The sequence below is a fragment of the Rissa tridactyla genome, chromosome 16 (assembly GCF_028500815.1).
Source record: "Rissa tridactyla isolate bRisTri1 chromosome 16, bRisTri1.patW.cur.20221130, whole genome shotgun sequence".
Lineage (NCBI taxonomy): Eukaryota > Metazoa > Chordata > Aves > Charadriiformes > Laridae > Rissa > Rissa tridactyla.
Genome location: NC_071481.1, coordinates 1211982 through 1231039, shown reverse-complemented (window position 1 = coordinate 1231039; position 19058 = coordinate 1211982). Strand labels below are relative to the sequence as shown.

The 19058-nt window shown below is 52.2% G+C and overlaps 1 protein-coding gene across 4 annotated transcripts in view; it reads right to left on the bottom strand.

Moving 5' to 3' along the window:
• The window catches only part of MEGF6 (multiple EGF like domains 6), a 110083-nt gene that overhangs the window by 16718 nt on the left and 74307 nt on the right, over positions 1-19058 (bottom strand). For all 4 annotated transcript variants that reach the window (XM_054222108.1, XM_054222111.1, XM_054222110.1 and 1 more), the window contains 12 exons: positions 15351-15476; positions 14333-14455; positions 13821-13943; positions 11657-11794; positions 9557-9679; positions 8625-8747; positions 7365-7532; positions 6974-7105; positions 6731-6859; positions 4868-4996; positions 4566-4700; positions 3684-3818 (listed from right to left, as the gene is read on the bottom strand). In XM_054222108.1, the coding sequence (XP_054078083.1) occupies positions 3684-3818; positions 4566-4700; positions 4868-4996; positions 6731-6859; positions 6974-7105; positions 7365-7532; positions 8625-8747; positions 9557-9679; positions 11657-11794; positions 13821-13943; positions 14333-14455; positions 15351-15476 (1584 nt within the window). The remainder of the gene's footprint in view (positions 1-3683; positions 3819-4565; positions 4701-4867; positions 4997-6730; positions 6860-6973; positions 7106-7364; positions 7533-8624; positions 8748-9556; positions 9680-11656; positions 11795-13820; positions 13944-14332; positions 14456-15350; positions 15477-19058) is intronic.

Here is a 19058-nt window from a genome sequence, read left to right as displayed (position 1 = left end):
CCACTCTTGCAGTAAAGTAATTCCTCCTGATATCTAACCTAAACCTCCCCTGCCGCAGCTTCAGACCATTTCCTCTGGTCCTGTCATTCTTCACCTGGGAGAAGAGGCCAACCCCCACCTCTCTACACCCTCCTTTCAGGGAGTTGTAGAGGGCAATGAGGTCTCCCCTCAGCCTCCTCTTCTCCAAGCTAAACATGCCCAGCTCCCTCAGCCTCTCCTCACATGCCCTGGTCTCCAGACCCCTCACCAGCCTGGTCGCTCTCCTCTGGACACGCTCCAGCACCTCAATGTCCCTCTTGTACAGGGGGGGCCCAGAACTGAACACAGCACTCGAGGTGAGGCCTCACCAGTGCAAAGAGAAGCCCAGCTGTGAACAGTTTCCCTGCTGCAGAAGAAGACCACAGGCCTGGAGGTGACTGCACTGTTATCCCCACCTGCAGCCTCTTGCATTTAGGGGTTGACCTGCTGGAGAGCAGCTCTGCAGAGAGAGACCTGGGAGCCCTGGTGGACACCAAGTTGCCCATGAGCCAGCAATGTGCCCGTGTGGCCAATGGCCTCCTGGAGCGCATCAAAAAGAGCGTGGCCAGCAAGTGGAGGGAGGTCATCCTCTCCCTCTACTCCGCCCTGGTGAGGCCACAGCTGGAGCACCGGGTCTGGTTCTGGACCCCCCAGTTCAAGAAGGACAGGGAACTGCTGGAGGGAGTCCAACAGAGGGCTACAAAGATGATCAAGGGACTGGAGCATCTCTGTGCTGAGGAAAGGCTGAGAGCCCTGGGGCTGTTCAGCCTGGAGAAGAGCAGACTGAGGGGGGGATCTCATCAATGCTTATCGATATCTAAAGGGTGGGTGTCAGGAGGATGGGGCCAGGCCCTTTTCAGTGGGGCTCAGTGACAGGACAAGGGGTAACGGGCACCAGCTGGAACACAGGAAATTCCATCTCAACATGAGGAAAACCTTCTTTGAGGGTGGCAGAGCCCTGGCACAGGCTGCCCAGAGAGGTGGTGGAGTCTCCTGCTCTGGAGATATTCAAACCCTGCATGGACATGTTCCTGTGCCACCTGCTGTGGGTGACCCTGATTTGGCAGGGGGTTGGACTGGATGACCTCCAAAGGTCCCTTCCCACCCCGGCCATTCTGTGATTCTGTGACTTCCCAGCTCTACCTTGATTCATCTGTTGGAGTATCACTTCTCTGGGGGTGACTGTCCTTTCAACAAGTGTCTCTTCCTACAAGAGCGACCAGTCACATGCCCAGGAGCCAAGGCCAAACTGGTCTCCAAACTGTGAACATGATTCTCCCTTGCCCCTGCACCCCGGCGGGGCTCTGCCCCACGGCAGGGCTGTGCCCCACAGCAGCACTGCGGGAAAGGTGGGCTTTTGCTCTGCCGCCGAGACACATGGGCTCATCCCACGGGCATGAGAACAGCGGGTTCACAGCCCCCAAACCCGTGCCATCCCTTGAGTCCGAGAAGATGTTCTGAGAGCTTTTTACTGCCCTGGCTGAAAGCCTCTGGAATCTGGAAGCCAGGCTCTTAAGAGGCAGCAAGGTTTGCAGCAGGTACATCGATGTAAAGCAATAAAGGGGGAGCATCCTCATCCATGAGAGGAGTAAGCGCTTTTCCTTCCCTCTGCTCCCAATGCCAGGGTGGCACTGCTGGTACCAGAGCACTCACTTTGCTCTTTGTACCCCGTGACACGACTCAGCAATAGCTAATTATGTGCTGACTGAGGGCCTCAGACCTGAAGGCCCTTAAATCCTATTTGAGTCTCCCAGAAGAGCTCCATGCTTGCAGACCTTTTTGTTCACTTGAAGCCAATATTTCGTAAGGCTTCGGCAGACGCAAACACACCAGCATTCACAAATCAGGGAGGAAAAGCACACCAGCGCGTAGACTTCAACTGACACAGTGGAGTATTTGTTATTCCTCCTCTTTGCTAATTGATGGCAGATGTTTGTCTTCACCCTTTAATAATTTCCAGATCCGAACAACAGCCAAGAGCCTACTATTTCTATACAAATATTTGTGTTATTTCCTGTGACTCCCCCCTACAGGCTTAAGCTCCTTTCTTATTCTTTTTAAAAATATGCCGACGGAGAGCGCCCAGCCCGCCCAGGCGCCGCGTGGCTCTGGGGGCAGCAGCGTCCCGGCACGCAGGGGGGCAGTGGGACCCCCGCCAGGGGCACAGGGCCTGCAGATGCTGCTCGCACCCCTCCTCCTAACACTCCTCCTAACGCTCCTCCTAACGCTCCTCGGCTCTGCCAGCGCCTGCTCGCACTGGACCTTTGTGTGGCCATCCGCAGCTTTTGTTCTGACCAGCACACCAGCTATCTTCTACGGGGCGTGGGGTTATGCGAGATAAGCGCGCGCTGTGCTAGCAGCTTAATTAGGTTAATAGTTGTAACTGCTGGGTTGGGTGTGGATGGGGTGCATGGTTAAACATGAGTTTGTGCAGAAACTCCCGGGATGCCTGAGTGAAAATTCAGATGCTGACCACTGCAAGCCTCTTCGTGCAGTGTGCCTTCGCTTCGTGCAGTCTATCTTCTCTTCATGCAGTGTATCTTCTCTTCATGCAGTGTGCCTTCTCTTAATGCAGTGTATCTTCTCTTCGTGCAGTGTATCTTCTCTTCATGCAGTGTGCCTTCTCTTCATGCAGTCTATCTTCCCTTCATGCAGTGTGCCTTCCCTTCATGCAGTGTATCTTCTCTTCATGCAGTGTGCCTTCTCTTCATGCAGTGTGGCATCTCTTCATGCAGTGTGCTTTCTCTTCATGCAGCGTGCCTTCTCTTCATGCAGTGTGCCTTCAAGTGTGGACTTCACGAGTTCAGCTTTTTGTGTTTTCTCTCGGATCCAACCAGTCGAAGCGTGATTCAGAAGCAGACAGCCTCACAGGGGGAGGAGGTTGCCTTTTCAACCCTTGATCAGCTCCGAGGCCGGCAGAAGTTGTTTCCCAAGGACTGTGTTCATGTTTTGTAATCATCACCTCATGCCAATGACTCACTGCCATTAGGTTCACCCAAAACACCTTTGTTGGAGGAAAGTCACGCTCTCTGACACCCCAACTATCCCCCAGGATCCTGAAAAGCTGCACCCTCAGCGCCCGAGTGTCGCCCTGCACACCCAGAGCCGCGCAGGAGTTACCGCGCTGCCGACTGGCCCTTTATGTGAAGAGCAGAAAACTGCTCCAGGAGGGTCATACTGAGGCAAAAGTTTAAATCCTAATGTAAATTTTCTTTTCCACTTGAAGATCAAATAGAGTTTCAATATGGAATAGAGAATAGAGCGGAAAATATGATACCGTTCTGCTGGGCACGGATTGCCTGGAAGTAAAAGGACATCAAAGAGGGAGAAAAGATAACAAGATATCTATCACCTTCATCTACAAAAGCAAAGATGCCCAAGCGGCAGGATAAAGTGAGACCTTGTTCTCCTGTTCTGAATAAGCCCCATTATGCGTGAGAAATCCCGCTTCCCGCTTTGAAGAGGCTGCAGCGCGTTACGGAGCCCTGCAAATGGCAGCTCTGGTGTCCTCTAAAGCCATCGCAACTTCCCACTCCTTACACCAACTGCAGTGGGCGAGGGGGTCCGAGAGGAACTCAGGAGGCCCTTTCATGTTGTTTTGTGAAGAACAAGTCTGTATGTGTGCGGAAGGTGAGTTTGCAGCAGGCGCTGGGCCCCTGCCTTACCTTGGTCGCAGTCCTCCCCATGGTAGCCCGGGGGACACTCTTTCCAGCACTCTCCGGTGACATGGTCACAAGACACTTCTGGAGGGCAGCTACATTTCTTCTTGCAGCCATCCCCGTAATAGCCAGGGTCACAGTCTGTTAGCAGTCATAATTAAAAAGAAAGAAGAGCTGGCATTACTCGATGGCCCTGGAAGAGCGCGCAGCCCCAGCTCGCAGCGCTGGGCACTGACCCGAGCCGCCGGCTGGGGACAGTGGCTGGATGAGGACCACCGTCCACATTTAGGGGCACTCCCACCCGGCTGGGCAGGTTTTGCGTGCTGACTTAATGTTACCGAGGCTGACAGCAAGGTTTGTGCCTCATCGACATAACGAGAGCTCAGATTGTCTTAGGAGGGTGGAAAGCTGAGCTTTTCTCTAAGAAAAAGAGTTGGGGGGGTTCAGCCTGGAGAAGAGAAGGCTCTGGGGAGACCTTCCAGCCCCTTCCAGTCCCTAAAGGGGCTCCAGGAAAGCTGGGGAGGGACTCTGGAGCAGGGAGGGGAGCCGTGGGACGAGGGGGAGCGGTTTTAAACTCAAAGAGGGGAGATTGAGATGAGATCTGGGGAAGAAACTCTTTGCTGTGAGGGTGGTGAGCCCCTGGCCCAGGTTGCCCAGAGCAGCTGTGGCTGCCCCATCCCTGGAGGGGTTCAAGGCCAGGTTGGACGGGGCTTGGAGCGGTATGGTGTGGTGGGAGGTGTCCCTGCCCAGGGCAGGGGGTTGGAACTAGATGGTCTTTAAGGTCCCTTCCAACCCAAACCATTCTGTGATTCTATAAAACGTGTTAGGGGGAAAGAGGCTGCGGGAGGAGAACGGGGGATGCTCCGTGAATGCTTCTTGGCAACTCACCCATCTCGCAGCGCTTGCCGCGGAAGCCGGGTTTGCAGCGGCAGGAGCCGTCCCTCTTGTCGCAGTCCTGCGTGTTCTGCTGCTCGCAGCGGCACTCTTCGGAGCAGCCGGGGCCGAACGCCCACTTGGGGCAAACTGGAAGCGGAGGGAAAGAGCCGGTCAGTGACCCGCGAGCAGAAATGACACAGGGCATGGGATAGAAACTTTGCCACCCGGCGCTGGCCCTTCCCAGGGATGGGACCTAGAAAGGCTGTGATCTAAGAATAACATACACCTCATAAAAAAGCAGAGGACAAGCGTACCTAAATGGCAGTACCGTCCGTATAAGCCAGGATCACACAGACAGGCTCCATAAATCCGATGGCAACGACCCCGGTTGGCACAGTTGCACTTTTTCCTGCATTGTTTCCCAAAAAATCCTTTAGGGCACCCTAGTAATAGAGAGAGATTTTCTGGGAAGATGAGCTGATTTCAGCCCGTCATTTTCCACAGGAGAACCATACCAAACCCAAAGCTGTCCAAGAGCAGCAATGAACCTCGGCAAAGGATGCAGGGAGTGGGGACAGGACGGCTGGCTTGTTTCCTGAGCGGGAGCGTGCGTGTGTCTCTACGCAATATGGGAATGACAGGAGCGATCAGATGCGCTACACCAGCTCAAACTCGGATAGCTTCAGCCGCCGGCACTGCATCCACGGTCCACACACAGTGCATTTCACTTGCTGCCACTCGCCAGCCCCGAGGGCGCCCACCAGCTCCGCACCTCGCCCGGGGACACTGGCTGGGGAGGGACATACCCTGCAGGGCTCGGAGAAGGCAAGCTTTTCATAGGGGAGAAAGTAATCCATGGGGCAGTTCCTACTGATAAATAACAGTGATATTTGCACTATCAAGAGAATAAAATTATTGTTCTTTCTCTGTTATGCTAAAGATCTTAATATTAGAAGCACATGGCAGACAGACAGTGTCAGCAGAAAGCTCCAGCCAGCATCTGTCCAGGCAGCACGTGCCTCCTCCCGTATGACAGGAACCACAGAGAGTTTAAGCAGAGGAAAGGCCACCCTGGGACAACAGACCAGTTCTGCATTGTTTACCTTAATCTTACCTTCCTTTTTTTTTCTCTGTACCCCTCAATCACCTCCTTCCTACAGAAAGAAAAGGTCGGGGTATCTCTTGCATTCGTTTACATTCTGCTTTGGTCTCCTCCTTCAGTAATAGCTCCCAGATGCTCCTAACCATTTGTCTGAAGTCATTTTGTCTGAATCTCTTATCGTCTCCCTCTTTCTGTGTTTTTAGATTATGTCGCCCAGATTTCAACTCTTTGGGAGAGCAAATACCTACCAACAGCAAGTGACACCTCCTTTTGCAGTACTTCGGGTAACTGCTGTTGTCACAACTTTCCAATGCTTTGGCTTTTCCTCAGTGGAAAATACCTCCACAGTTCTGTAAATTTACCATTGAATATCCATTTCTGACATTCTTTTCTGTGTCTGCCACTGAATGTGGCAGACGGCTGCCCATGTCGCTGCTGAGCAGCAAACAGGAACTGCAACGATCTTCCAGCGCAAAGACAAGGCATACTACCTGCGGCACTGTTTTGTGGGTGAAGAATCCCCTTTACCATCTTTTCCTTATTAAAAGGACATTTTTCCACACAAGACTAGGTGACCCACGGAGTCAGACGGAGCAGGGCTGTGTTAGCGCCACTCACGCTGGGACGGGGCAACAAAAGGGTTGAAAGATGCTTTCAGTGCCCAGCTGCAAAGGCAGCGCTGTCAGGTATTCCATGGAAAATATTTTAAGGCTTCTGAGAAGCACAACTGGAACATCAAAGAGTGGCATCAGGGATGGCCGTAACAGCCATTTATCAAATTACATCAAATGCTCTACTAACACATTGAGAGAAACAGAAAGGAGGCACTTCTGCAGGCACGGGAGCATCACTCGCAACTCACTGTGGCTGTTTCCTTGTAGGAAAACGTTTTGGGGAGAAAAAGGAAAGTGGAAGGGAGGCCCCAGTGTTGTGTGCCCGATGTCAGGGCCCCCCAGAGATGCCGTCCTGCCTTTTTGCAGTGTGGTGAGACATCCCACTGCCCACCCAGGGCTGCGGCGAGAAGGTTGGGGATAGCCCCCAGCATGGTGAGGGCGATGGAGAGCCATGGGCTTACCGTCTTGGCAGAGCTCGCCGGCCACGCCGGGGGGGCAGCGGCAGGTGCCGGTGGCGGGGTCGCAGGTGCCCCCGTTCTGGCAGCGACAGGCCATGCTGCAGTTCCTGCCGAAGGTGCCGGCCGGGCAAGCTGGGGCGACAGGGAGAGGAGAGGCTCAGACGGCTGCCGCAGCCCCCGCACCGCCGCCGCCTCCGGCATCCCCGAGCCGGGAGGAGAGGAGCTCATCCCGCCGGCATCACTCACTCTGGTTGCAGAGGACGCCGGTCCAGCCCGCCGGACAGTCGCAGCCGGTGCCCTCCGCGTTGCACGTGCCCCCGTTCTGGCAGTCCTCGCAGGTCAGGCTGCAGTCGGGGCCGAAGGTGTGCTCCAGGCAGACTGCAAGGAGAGGCACTGCCCGTGAAAACCCTTCCCCAGGGCTGCCGCGGCATCTCTGAGAGTTTGGGCAGGGAAACCCGCCGTACGCGGGCTGCGGCAAAGCTAAATGCATCTGTGCTGTAACACAGGTCCTGTGTACATAGAAAAGGCACTCGACAACTCTTGTTGCTCACCAAACACAAATAAACCCAGCATGCGTGATTAATTCTGGAGACTTCCAAGGAAAGTACGTCATTTACCAGCGCTGCAAAATGCCCACCAAATTTTTCTGAAAGTGTGTGCTCTCCTCTTGCTTCCATCTCTTCCTCCTCTTCATCATAGTCGTCATTAAAGAGCTGGGTGAATTCATCTCGCAGGATTGCCACGTGAGGGATTGGGCGGATAACGGGGCGCTGACCATCCAGAGCTTCCACAGGGTGCTCGATCGCTGGGGAAGCAGGAGACGACAACATCAGAGTGGGAAAAGAGACAAGATCTCCAAGAGCTGAATAGCAGGACAGAACCTCTGTAATAAGAAAGGGAAACCAGCAATATCTGTGCTGGGTCGGTGCATCTGATCTGGCATGGTTTGCACCACCAACCTCTATATTGACGCCTCTAAAATTTTTGCAACTTGTTTGCTTGTTTGTTGTGGCTGGAATGGGCACGGGCCAGCTAAGTGACTTCAAAATCTATGGGAGAAGCTTTGATCTTGATCTCGACCTTGACACACAGCTCTGGCTTCTCAGGTCGCTGAGCTCACACTCACCCCATCACCTTCGCTCTGCGTTTTTCTGACCAGAGCCACTCGGCTTCTTTGCGTTTTCTGGTAAGTTGTGGGGTTTTTTTCTGGAAAATTCATCAACCTAACAAAATTAGGCAATGCATCTCCTTTTGGAAAGAGCATCTGTCAGGTACAGCTGCTGGTTCCCTTCCCTTGCAGGGCAGGCAAGGGTTAAACGCCGGGCAATCAAGCCGAGCAGAGGCACACTTGGGAGCCAAGGCAGGGGCTGCAGACCTATAAAAGCCACCAGCTGGAGGGGGCTCAGGTGTTTTGCCAGAGCAGGGGGGTGTGAGTGCTGCTCCTCTGGGTCCAGACCTCCAAAAGCCTTTCCAGGGGCCTGGGTAACGCTGCTGGGGGCCGGTGGCTGAAGCGAGTGGGGTGTTGGCCGCCCTGTAAGCGAGTAAGTTGGGCAATAGTTGGGCTTGGTGATGGGATAAAAATAATACTGCTTAAAAAAAAAAAAAGAAGAAATCCATTATTTCCTATAAGGGAAAAACTGTAGAGGCTGGTGACTGTGGAAAGGGGTCTGGTTCTTTGGTTGGTGTGGAGTCATCGCTGCAGACTACTGTAAGTGTAGCTGTGCCAAAATCCCTTAGATTTCTTTGGGAAGGCTGGAATAGGACTGGCCCTGTCAGGGGAAAAAGGTGGTGTGTGGGGCTAGTGAGCTGTGGCCTGTGCTGGCCCTGGCTCTGCTGGGGGGAGCAGGGTGAGTGACAGCCCCCCCTCACCCCCGCAGCGCGGGGACGATGCACTTACAGACACAGCTCCTTCGGTCCTCATCCAGCTTGTATCCAATCTCGCAGCCGCACTGGAAAGACCCCAGCTGGTTCTGGCATGTGTGTTCACATCCACCGCCGTCGGAAGAGCACTCATCCACATCTAGAAAACACGGGATGCTCCAGCGTAACGGGAGCTGGCCCTCGGTACAGGACAGGGGGCCAGATACATTTCTGCCCCCGGAGCAGGCTGATGGCATCCTCTCTGGGAGTCACGGGAAGCCATCCGACTCCAAAAACTGAGTGAGACTGCCCAAGAGGTTCAGGGAGCCCTGGGTTTCAGCTCACATCTCTCACTAACTGTGTAGAAACAGGTGGGTAAACCTGGGGTTTCACCTGTGAAATGTCATCGGAGAGCTTTGGTAGTGAGAACAACCCATCAGGAGGGAAAAAAAGTCCCAAATTCATTATGCTAAGAAGACAACTCATCAGAGAGCTGACAGGAGAACTGCTATGAGCTGGGAGAAACTGGAGGAAACGCCTGGCTGTTCACAACCAGGTAGGACAATTTCTTGTTCTCTTTATTAAACGCTTGTGTTAGTCACTGTCTTGGCTGTATTTTATACAGACGTTTTTATTTGCCTGTATCTCTTGGGTGAAAATGATGGGCAATGTTGTCCTCTGAGGTTGAACATAAAATTATTTCTATGAATTGGAGAAGTCGGACCTGGACCGACTGACTTTGAGATATCCTGGTTGGAATCCAGTGTGTTCAAAAGCCCCCTTGCTACTCCTCAGTTGTGCCGGGCAAGTGCACGGGTTAAAATAGCCGCGTTGCCTTAACAGCAAGTAAACTGAGGTGGCTGACAAAATACAGAAAACCAGAATGAGAGGAGCCCGTTCTGTGCGTGTCTCCTGCCGTGCTGCAAGGCTGCTTTGCCTGCAGGAGTCCGGCTAGATGTTTCTGCTTACCATCACACCCACAGCCATCTGCGCCGAGCCTGTATCCAGCATAGCAGGCACACTCGTAGCCCCCGGGGTAATTGTAACAGTCTTGCTGACAACAGTGAGAACCATTGTCACATTCATTGATATCTAAATAAAAAACAAAGGGCACTGGGTATTAATACACGTCTAGATTTGCAGTGGTGACAGTACTTGTTAAAATTGCTCCGTGACTAGTTCTGGTAAGATTTGACTGCTCTGAGTGCCAAATGCTGAGCTAGTGTTCTTGCTTTCCTCTGAAATAAGTGACTTTATGTTAACAGATCATCCTTGGCAACGTGCTCCCCAGCCAAGAGAGGAATCCTGAATCCTACGGGCCTGTGGGAAGTTAACCGTGATTTTCAGTTTGAGACTGTTCTTAAAGGTTCTGCGTGATTCCAACTGTAACACTGACTCTTGCTGTTGGATTTGCCCTGTTACAAACACCGTTGTCGATGGGTGAGAACTGCATGGCTCCTTCAAACCGCCTCAGAGCGCAGTCTCTGAAGGATGGGCTCTGATAACCGGGAGAAAGCAGAGATCCTGCACTTTAAATTTCAAGCCCCTTCTATTTATGGGCATTCATTTGCCCACAATGAAGTGAACTATTGCAGTGCCCGTGTAGTAGTGGGGCCTGTGAAGCATCCCCCGCCACCAGAGGAGGCTGGACCGGCAGGAAAACAAATAGCACTGCTGGGCTACAAATGACCTGGGGATTTTGGGTTCCTCTCCTCTGTGCTCCCCTTGGCACAAGCAGCAGCCTGCTAAGGAGTCTGTTCCGAACAGATGCCCTGGACAGATGTTCTCCTTGAAAAGTGCAGGAAGAAAGTGGTACCGAACAAAGAAGAAACAAATTCAAGAATTGTTTCCTGAGTAATGTGAACTGCAACTCTACACGGCACGGAAATGTGTAAGTACTGTTTTGCATCACTAAACGCTGTTACTTTTTGCTCGAAACCTCCTATTTGCTGGTTTTACAGAAAGAGAAGTCTTTAGGTATAAGTGCCTCAACGCACTGCCTGAGGCACAGACCCTCCACTAACCTGCAGGAAGGGCACCAGGATTTTATAGAATCACAGAATGGTTTGGGTTGGAGGGACCTTAAAGATCCTCTAGCTCCAACCCCCTGCCCTGGGCAGGGACACCTCCCACCAGCCCAGGTTGCTCCAAGCCCCGTCCAACCTGGCCTTGAACCCCTCCAGGGACGGGGCAGCCACAGATGCTCTGGGCAACCTGGGCCAGGGGCTCACCACCCTCACAGCCAAGAATTTCTTCCTGAGATCCAATATAAATCTCCCCTCTTTCAGTTTGAAACCGTTTCCCCTGGTCCTATCATTACACTCCCTGATAAAGAGTCCCTCCCCATCCTTCCCGCAGGTTCTAAGCTGTTTCTTACAGCTTCGGGCTGCCTGAGGGATGGAAGCACCCCCCAGCCTTGGAGTCTGAGCCACAGCCACGTGGCAAGCACAGGAGGCAACCACAGCCCACACGGGTGTGGGAAGTGTCTGGCTAGTGAGCGCTACGGGGGGTTTGTGACCGGGTATTTGCTGCAAAGGGCTGGGAGTAACGCAGTACGAAGTGCATGCCTCAACTTTATAGCACTGAGGGAGCTCGCGGAGCATTTCTCCCTCACCTCTCCATTGACACATACATTATAGAGCCGGATGGGGCTGAGCTACACTTGGCTTGCAGCTACTGACTCGCCCACATCACTCATTTCCTCAAATTACACTGCTGCTGCCTTTGAGATAACAGGCAAGACGGTACGTTTCCAGCATCATCCCTTCTAGACACAGGCTTAGAGAGATGCGAGTCCCTGTATCTGCCAGTGCTGCCTTAGACCAGTTTCAGCAGGGCAAAACTAACTAGTTCTGAAGTCAGCATTTGCTCTCCAAGTAGGTCTTGAGTGGAGGATTGAGGATGTCCTCAATTAGAGCAATGTCTCATCTGCTCCTAATTTGCATCTGCATCTAGCCTTGTTAACCTGTTTGTGGTGCATATCCACATAGGAACTAACATAGGGAGATCCTCATCATTACTTGAGATGTGCTTGTGAAAACAGGATCTGTACCTTTCCCCTTGCCTTACCAGTGCATGTCTTCTGGTCCTCTTCAAGCCGATAGCCAAAGTTACAGGTGCAGACTGGGCCAGAGCTGGTGTGGTGGCACGTATGGGAACAGCCACCATTGTTGGCTTCACAGCTGTTCACAATCTCCATTTCTATCCCTGGAAAAGGCACACTGGTTAGGATCCTTCCCCTGGCGCTGTGCCCGAGCAGGCACCCACAGCAGCTTCCAGCACGTGCATTTTTGTGTGCGCAGCCCTGCTGAGAAGTGATCTGCAGTGGGGAAAGGACGAAAATAGTTTTGCGCAGAGGCCGCTGCTGCGCTGGGAAGTGATGTGTAAAAATAAACCCATGGATCCCAGGCAACGCCCCACGTAGCCTCCGAGGGCCGGAGCGGTGGAGCAGGCTCTGGACAATCTCTGAGATGAACCAGACTGCAGACAAAACTGCTCCCGTTCCTGACAAGCTGCAGTATGTGCTGCCAACCAAAAGTTGGCTCAGCCTTCCCAAGTACAGAGCTGTGCTGATGCCAGCTAGAATTGGGAACAGCAGAATCCAGCTCACGACGGAAACATCCAGATGCCTACAGCTAGAAATGTTAGTTACTGACATGTCAAAAATGGTAGGCGCAAACATCAATAGCAGCCATATATCTTCTTAGCTTGGCAAAGTTTATGTAAACTTAAGTCTAGTTAATTAAGCTTTAAACTAAAAGGAACTTGTACCATGGAGTTGTGACTCAGTCACGAACCCCAGAAAAACAATTTCTGCCTTCAAGAACATTTTTGAGTTTTTAGTGTGTTCAGACCCAAAGAGGCTGAAAGAAGGGGGGCTTGATGCTTCCAATGGATTTGCGCCTGTCAAAACCAAAAGCTGTGCCATGGTGGAACACTGTCTTCCAGATTTCCCAAAATGAATATAGTACCTCTGCCTTTTTCCTTTTCATGCAAGAAGAACCAGGGTTTTGCATAAAAGAAACATTCTGGAAGGGGCAGGGAGAAACACTTTCATGCAAGAAGGCTACTTAATTCTGTAGTTGGCACCAAAGCAGAGGTATTGTCAGTGGTTGTGGCAATGAGTCTTAACTGAGGAGACACGCTGGAACATGAGTGGGGCTTGTGCTTCCACTGTCCCTGCTGTCACAAGTGACCCTCCAGGGCCGGCATCTCTTACCAGGGGCTTACCTGGAAAACCGAGACTTGAGCAGCAATAGAGCTAAGCTTTTTCTCACCTGGGGGACAGCTAGCTGAAGCCACGCAGGGTAATCTCCTTGCTGCATAGTCACAGTGCTAGGTGAGGAGGTAGCTAAGAGTTATTAGGCATAGGCCTGGCTTCCTAATCCAACCCTCTGTAAACCTTGCTGGCTATCGTACATCTTCACCCCAACAGCTGAAGGTAAACATGCAGTTGACCTGAAACTGAGCTATGGGACACTTTTTTACAGGATCTGCAGTGTGGGATAAACCATGTTCCTAGGAAGAAAGGTGTGTACAGGCTTAGGCTCTTAAATAGCGTCTCATCAGTCTGGTTCCTCACGTTGCTCTCAGCTTGATGCCCTCCAAGACCCATTTATGGTCTGCAAAGCCTTACCCCCAGACCCTTGGCCGGCTCCCAGGGAGAGCTGCAGGAGCTGCACAGGTGGAGCATCACAGCTTCCAGTAACACCAGCTGCCAGCACTGGGACTGCCAGGGTGGCTGTCAGCTGGGATGGGGCTGCTAGCGGTAGATGCTGATGGCTCTGCTTTGGACTGTCCCTGCTGGTGTGGATTAGCTGAAGGAAGATGGCCATCTGGCCATCTATGACAGTCTGGCTCACTCTTGCATAAGAGTGTTTATTTCTTTTCTTGATGGGAGCAGATGTGATCACTTCACTAGCTCAATTCCTCCCTCAGTTACACATCTGCAGCTGACTGAACTCATCCAACAAAGTCCCCAAGAGCAGAACTTGGCCTATTTGGAGCCAAATGGCTCCAAATAAATTGCCTAAACCAGCAAAAGTAGCTTCATGGTAACTTTAAAGATCGGACAAAGTTTTTTATCTTGGTGGGAGAGTAAACAGCGCCAAACCTGCTTGTGAAATTCTTCAAAAAAAAGATTGCTGTAACTTGGCCCCGCCAATTGGCAGAGGAGAGCGTGCAGACACTGGCCTGCAGAGCAGCCCTGAGCGGGGCTGCAGACAGTACTCACGGTAGCATTGCTTGCCATCGGCCCCCAGCTCGTAGCCCGGGTTACAGGTACACTTGAAGGAGCCGCGAGTGTTGAGACACTGGTGTGCGCACATGGCTTGTCCTGTCAGACATTCGTTCACGTCTGCAAGAGATGAGCAGTCTATAAGCAAAGCGGGTAGAGCCCCAAACCTTCTTTCAAAGGGACAACTGTTTCTATCTTCAAGTTTTTCACTGTTTTCTTGCACTCTGAGTTCTTCACTGGGGCCTGGTCCAACAAAGTAACAGAGCTAAGAGTTCAGAATTACTGCAAAGCTTCCTAGGAAATGGGATCACATGAAACTCGAGTGCTGTTCCAGCCAACTCGAGCAGGGCTCTTGGACAGACACCAACAGAGCACTTTCATGCCACCCCCCCAGAAGGCTTGTGCATCCCTCTCTTAAACTCACAAGCGCTGATAGTCACTCTGAGCACTACTCCACCCCCGACACACAGTTGTTTGTCTCCGTGAGAGCTTTGCGGGAGGCAGTTTACCTTCACAGGCCTTATTGTCGGGCGCCAGCCGGTAGCCGGGGTGGCACTCGCAGCGTGCTGTCCCGCGGTGGTTGTGGCAGCGGTGCATGCAGCCCCCGTTCCTGTCGGTGCAGGGGTTCCTCACTGCGGGCCAAAGCAGAAGAGGCAGGCTTGTTTCGCACTAATCCCGGCTTTTATTGGCATTACGTTTATGGGAGATGAGAGCACCGAGCAGTTATGCCTAGCAAAAAAAGTCTGCGATCTGTGAGGGACGGTCCTCCACCAGGCAGAAAGTCTCTGCTACTGCTTAATGCTCCATCCAGGCAGGAGGATTTACATGGTGTGATATCCTGCAAAAGGCAGGCACTAATCCGAGTAAAACCTCTCCAGCAGCAGCTTGGCATGGGCATGTCCCTCCGCAGAGATTACAGAGCGAGTACGAAGCAAATTTCCTTCAAGTGCTCCTGGGAAGAGGCTTGCCGATGCCCGACCTGCTCCGGGACCTGCACAGATCCTGCAAAACCCGGCTGACTGCTGCATTTTTAATACCCCCGTTGTTCCTTTTCCCTTAGCAACTTCACAGCTAAAGACTTCCCTCCTCCTCCTTCTCGAATGCCAACTGCTCTGAATGAGGAGATTAAACTCCTGCTCTACATCCCCTCCAGCGTCTCTCCCTCCTGCAGCCGGGAGCGGGTCAGCCAGAAAGCTGTCTGCAAGCAGAGGGAGAAGATCCCATCCTGCTGCGACATGCTGCTCTTCCTCCTCTTTCTCAGGAGTGTGTGCCTTCATACAACTTCATTTTTGTTGGCTACACTCCTTGCGCTCTTCCTTCCCTTGCAGAATAAGCTGCGGGGTATGTCTGTGGCAATATAACACGCAGAGTTTTTACGGGAGAGGAACTCCCCGCTCTGAGCTATTTGACATCTGAGCGTGCAAGTGGATGCTCCCGGTTCCCCCCAGCTCCCGGCTGCCCCCCGAATAACGGGCCAAAGCGCAGCTCTGCCTCCCCAGCTCCCCGCGGGTGCTCGAGGGGACTCACGGACGCAGCGTTTGCCGTCTTCCCGCAGCTGGTAATTGTGCCGGCAGCGGCACTGGTGCTGCGCCAGCGTCACCTGCACGCAGTCGTGTTCACAGCCGCCGTTGTTGAGGGCACACGTGTTCACAGCTACGAGGCAAAGGGACACAACGGTCATCACCAAAATAAGGGGACCAGGGCAAACGGCGCACACTTACGCAGAGCACTGCTAATGAGGATTTAAAATCGGGTGCTGAAGCGAGAAGTTCGTGGCAAATTTTTGAAGCGTGCTAAATGGGAGCCGTTGGTGCAAAACTCAGTGCTGTGCGTAGCGCAGGGGAGAGGCCGCCCACCATCGTGCCGGAGAGGGACCTCGGGCAGGGCCCCCCGAGATGGGGACCCTTGCCTTGAAAGGTAAGATCGGCTCACCAGTGCCGGGTAGCAGCTTAAAATCGCTCTTTTCTACAACAAGAGCTCCTGAGAGGTTTCTACAACAAGAGCTCCTGAGAGGTGAGCCCAGGACGTGGGGTCTGGGCTGACACCCAGCACGCTCCCAGGCAAGCATCAGCCTCTGCGACGGGTGCCCATGCCAGCAGGCAGGCTTCTTGCGCGGCGTTATGGCTGAAATTCTCCTAATTTTGTTCAAAGTCAGTGACTGCAGGTGCAGTGCCACCGCTAGATCAGCTTAACTACTGCTCGGAGAGAGTTGTGCTCGGGCGTATTCAGGTTTGCTTGTAACAAAATGATAGGGAACACTGAGTTTCTGGCTCCATACCATGCTAAAGACACCGATCACACAGGGCAAGGCCCAGCAGGTACCGTCAGTTCCTCTGGGAATGTTTAAGGAAAAAATGTTTTGCGATGCATTCTGCACATCCGCACTCCCACGGGGTGTAACTGCCCCCGGCGCGGTGCTTCGACTGGGAGATTTCTCCACGGGAGTCGGGATGCCTGTGCCCGTCCACGCCGCCAGGAGCCGATGCTGGAACCAGCAGAGCCGGAGCGCTCGGAGATGCGCTGGCGGGAACCGTGACTTCATCCTAAGCACAGGCGGGACTGGGAATCAAGATTCCCGACTGGAGTTCCTGGCCCTGCCACAGCCTTTCTGTGTGGCCTTGCGCAAGGCGCTTTCCTGCCCAAAGGATTTCAAACAGTCAGAAAACAGAAGGTTTTGCCTAGGCTACGGCAGAAAACAGATCTTGTGACCAAACATGTGGACTATCTTCTCCTTACGCGCTTGCTATCATTAATCAGCCTTAAAATAGCCTTCTCCTCCCCTCTCTCTCTGTTCTTATAATCCGGGAGTTCTCTGCAGGATAAGCAACAAAAGCCGGATGGATGTTTCACTGGAGATGTGCGCACCTTGCAACCAGCACACGGGCAGAGTTCGCCTGCTTGTTTTTCCCAGGCTGACGCTACCTGGGAGCACTCAGCTTGTATCCAGAAAAAAAAAAATTGAGCTAGAAAACAAAGCAGGGAAGGACTTTCTGGAGAGGGATGCACAGACTCCGGTAGATAAGCCATCTTGGGGTAATTACGTGCCTCTAAAGGGATGAAAGTCTCCTCTTAGACCACTGTGTGTCTCCTGAGGTAGCCTACCTACTCCTTAATCGGTGAGCATCCCAAACAGACTGCTCCAAAGAGCGGCGTCCCTTACGGGAACTGGCAAATTGGCCTTTAAAGTCTCTTCATCCTCTTGGGAGACATGGATGGGCATGAAGCACATAACACATCAGAGCTGCGTGGGTGCGACGCCGCTAAAACCCGGCCACGGCCCGAGACGGAAACCCAGACCTGGTTTCCATGAGCAGAAGTGTACGATGAGTTGTGGTCTCACACCTTTCTGACCTATTTTTCAAACTCCAGAACAAAGCAATGTGCTGACTCTGAGGAATCTTACAAGAAGGCTAAAAATATCTCCAATGAGAAACATCTCTCCACGAACTAACACTTCAGGTAATCCCAGTGCCCTCCACAACCGCCGGAGCTTTGCTGGGCCGGCAAGCCTGTGGAGCACGTGCTGCCGAAAGCCTCGGCAGTTAACGAGGTCTCTGGCTCCCCGGGGCAGCGGGGTCTGGCCGACACCGCGCGGGCAGCGCGCCTGGCGGCGGGCACCAACGCCTCGTCCCAGCGTCCAAACGAGGAGATTTCCTACAGACCAAGCACTGCAAGTAATTTGATTAAGCCTCTCGTGTACGTTAGTGAAATACAAATACTCGGCACGGGAGGAAAAGAAAAAGGCAAAGCTGTATATTCTATTTTTTTCCTGCACGCGGTTCTCCTGCAAAAAATATGCCTTGACTCAGAGCTGAGGAGCTCTCTCATTTCAAACTTTTAAATACCAACGTCCCTTTGTATGCCTCTAATTAACTGACCAACATATTTGGGGGGAATAAAAGTGACTTAGTAAGGTGGAAGTACTGCCGTGCACAACATAGGGCTGGAGCAAGAACTACCAGTTTATGTTAGTTGTGCTGACATTGTGTCCTTTAATCCATTTGAAAGGAAACAACAGAAATACTCGACGTTCCTGAAAAGTTATGGGTCAGAGTTACAGTACTCAAGCTTCAGCAGAGATGGGTGGTCATTTTAAAATATTCTGATATATTAAAGTGTTTAATAACATATATTCAAAAATACCCATAAATAACGTGCTTGTTCTTCTTGCAGTGTTTTCTTTTTTTAAAAAAGTAAAACAATGCTAATGACTGCCAAAACATTCCTTCATATGGGAAAAGTACTGGGCCAATATATAACGAGCCAACACATCCTACATCTAAAATAGCCTCCCAGTATGCAGTGATGCGGATGAATTTGCAGTCTAAATAACCGCCCTCCTTGCATACCTCTAAAAGACAACTTTTCAGAGTGGAAAAAATTGAAGTCCAGGTTCTTCTTTATCATACAAAATTCAAGCAGACAGAAATCCTGTAAGGTTGGATACAGCAGACCTTCCAAAAGGATTATTTCTACATGTTAGATCATCAACATGTCTCTCTGAGGCACAATACCCGCCCGACGCCCCACGGCAGGCGTGTAAGGATGGAGCTTTGCAATGGCAAAACCCATTCCTCGAAAGGCAGAGGAAATTTCAGACACACCTGGCAACACTTGAGCAGGGTACGGATAAGAGCAAAAAGGACACACGTTCCTCTACCAGCGCATCCTCCTTGGCCAAGGCCTCTAACACAACCGAGCGCCAGAACCACTTACGCAGACTTTAACCGACACCATTTGGGGATCGCTAAGAGAATGTAAAAGGTGAAGCGGCAGGAGCACAGGGCTCTTGCAGAGCATTTTCTTTCCTCTTGTGTTTCTTTTAGTGAGGCTTATTTGCTAGCAAATGTGCTCCTCAAGACTAGTAACCCCATCTGAGCCTCCCCGTTCTGCGACTGCACATGATGACGAAGGGGCCGGCGCGCGCTGTGGGCTCAGCCATCGCGGGGACGTTCCAGACCACTACGGGTAATGGGAACCAGCAGTCCTTTTCTGCCAAGAGACTTATGTACAGGGAAGAAGTAGTCGGAATCTCAGGCTATATGGTGCTCGTAAGCTATACAGCACTCGCGGCACACGCACAATGAAAAGAGCAAAGCAACCGCGTCCTGCGGCATCCTGCAGAGCCACCTGCAGAGCACCGGCGTTTTGCTAAGACACGAACTAATTCAATTTAAAGGTCGGGAATAATAAGACAAAACAAATGAAACACGTTACAATTGTTCTGGGTGTCTT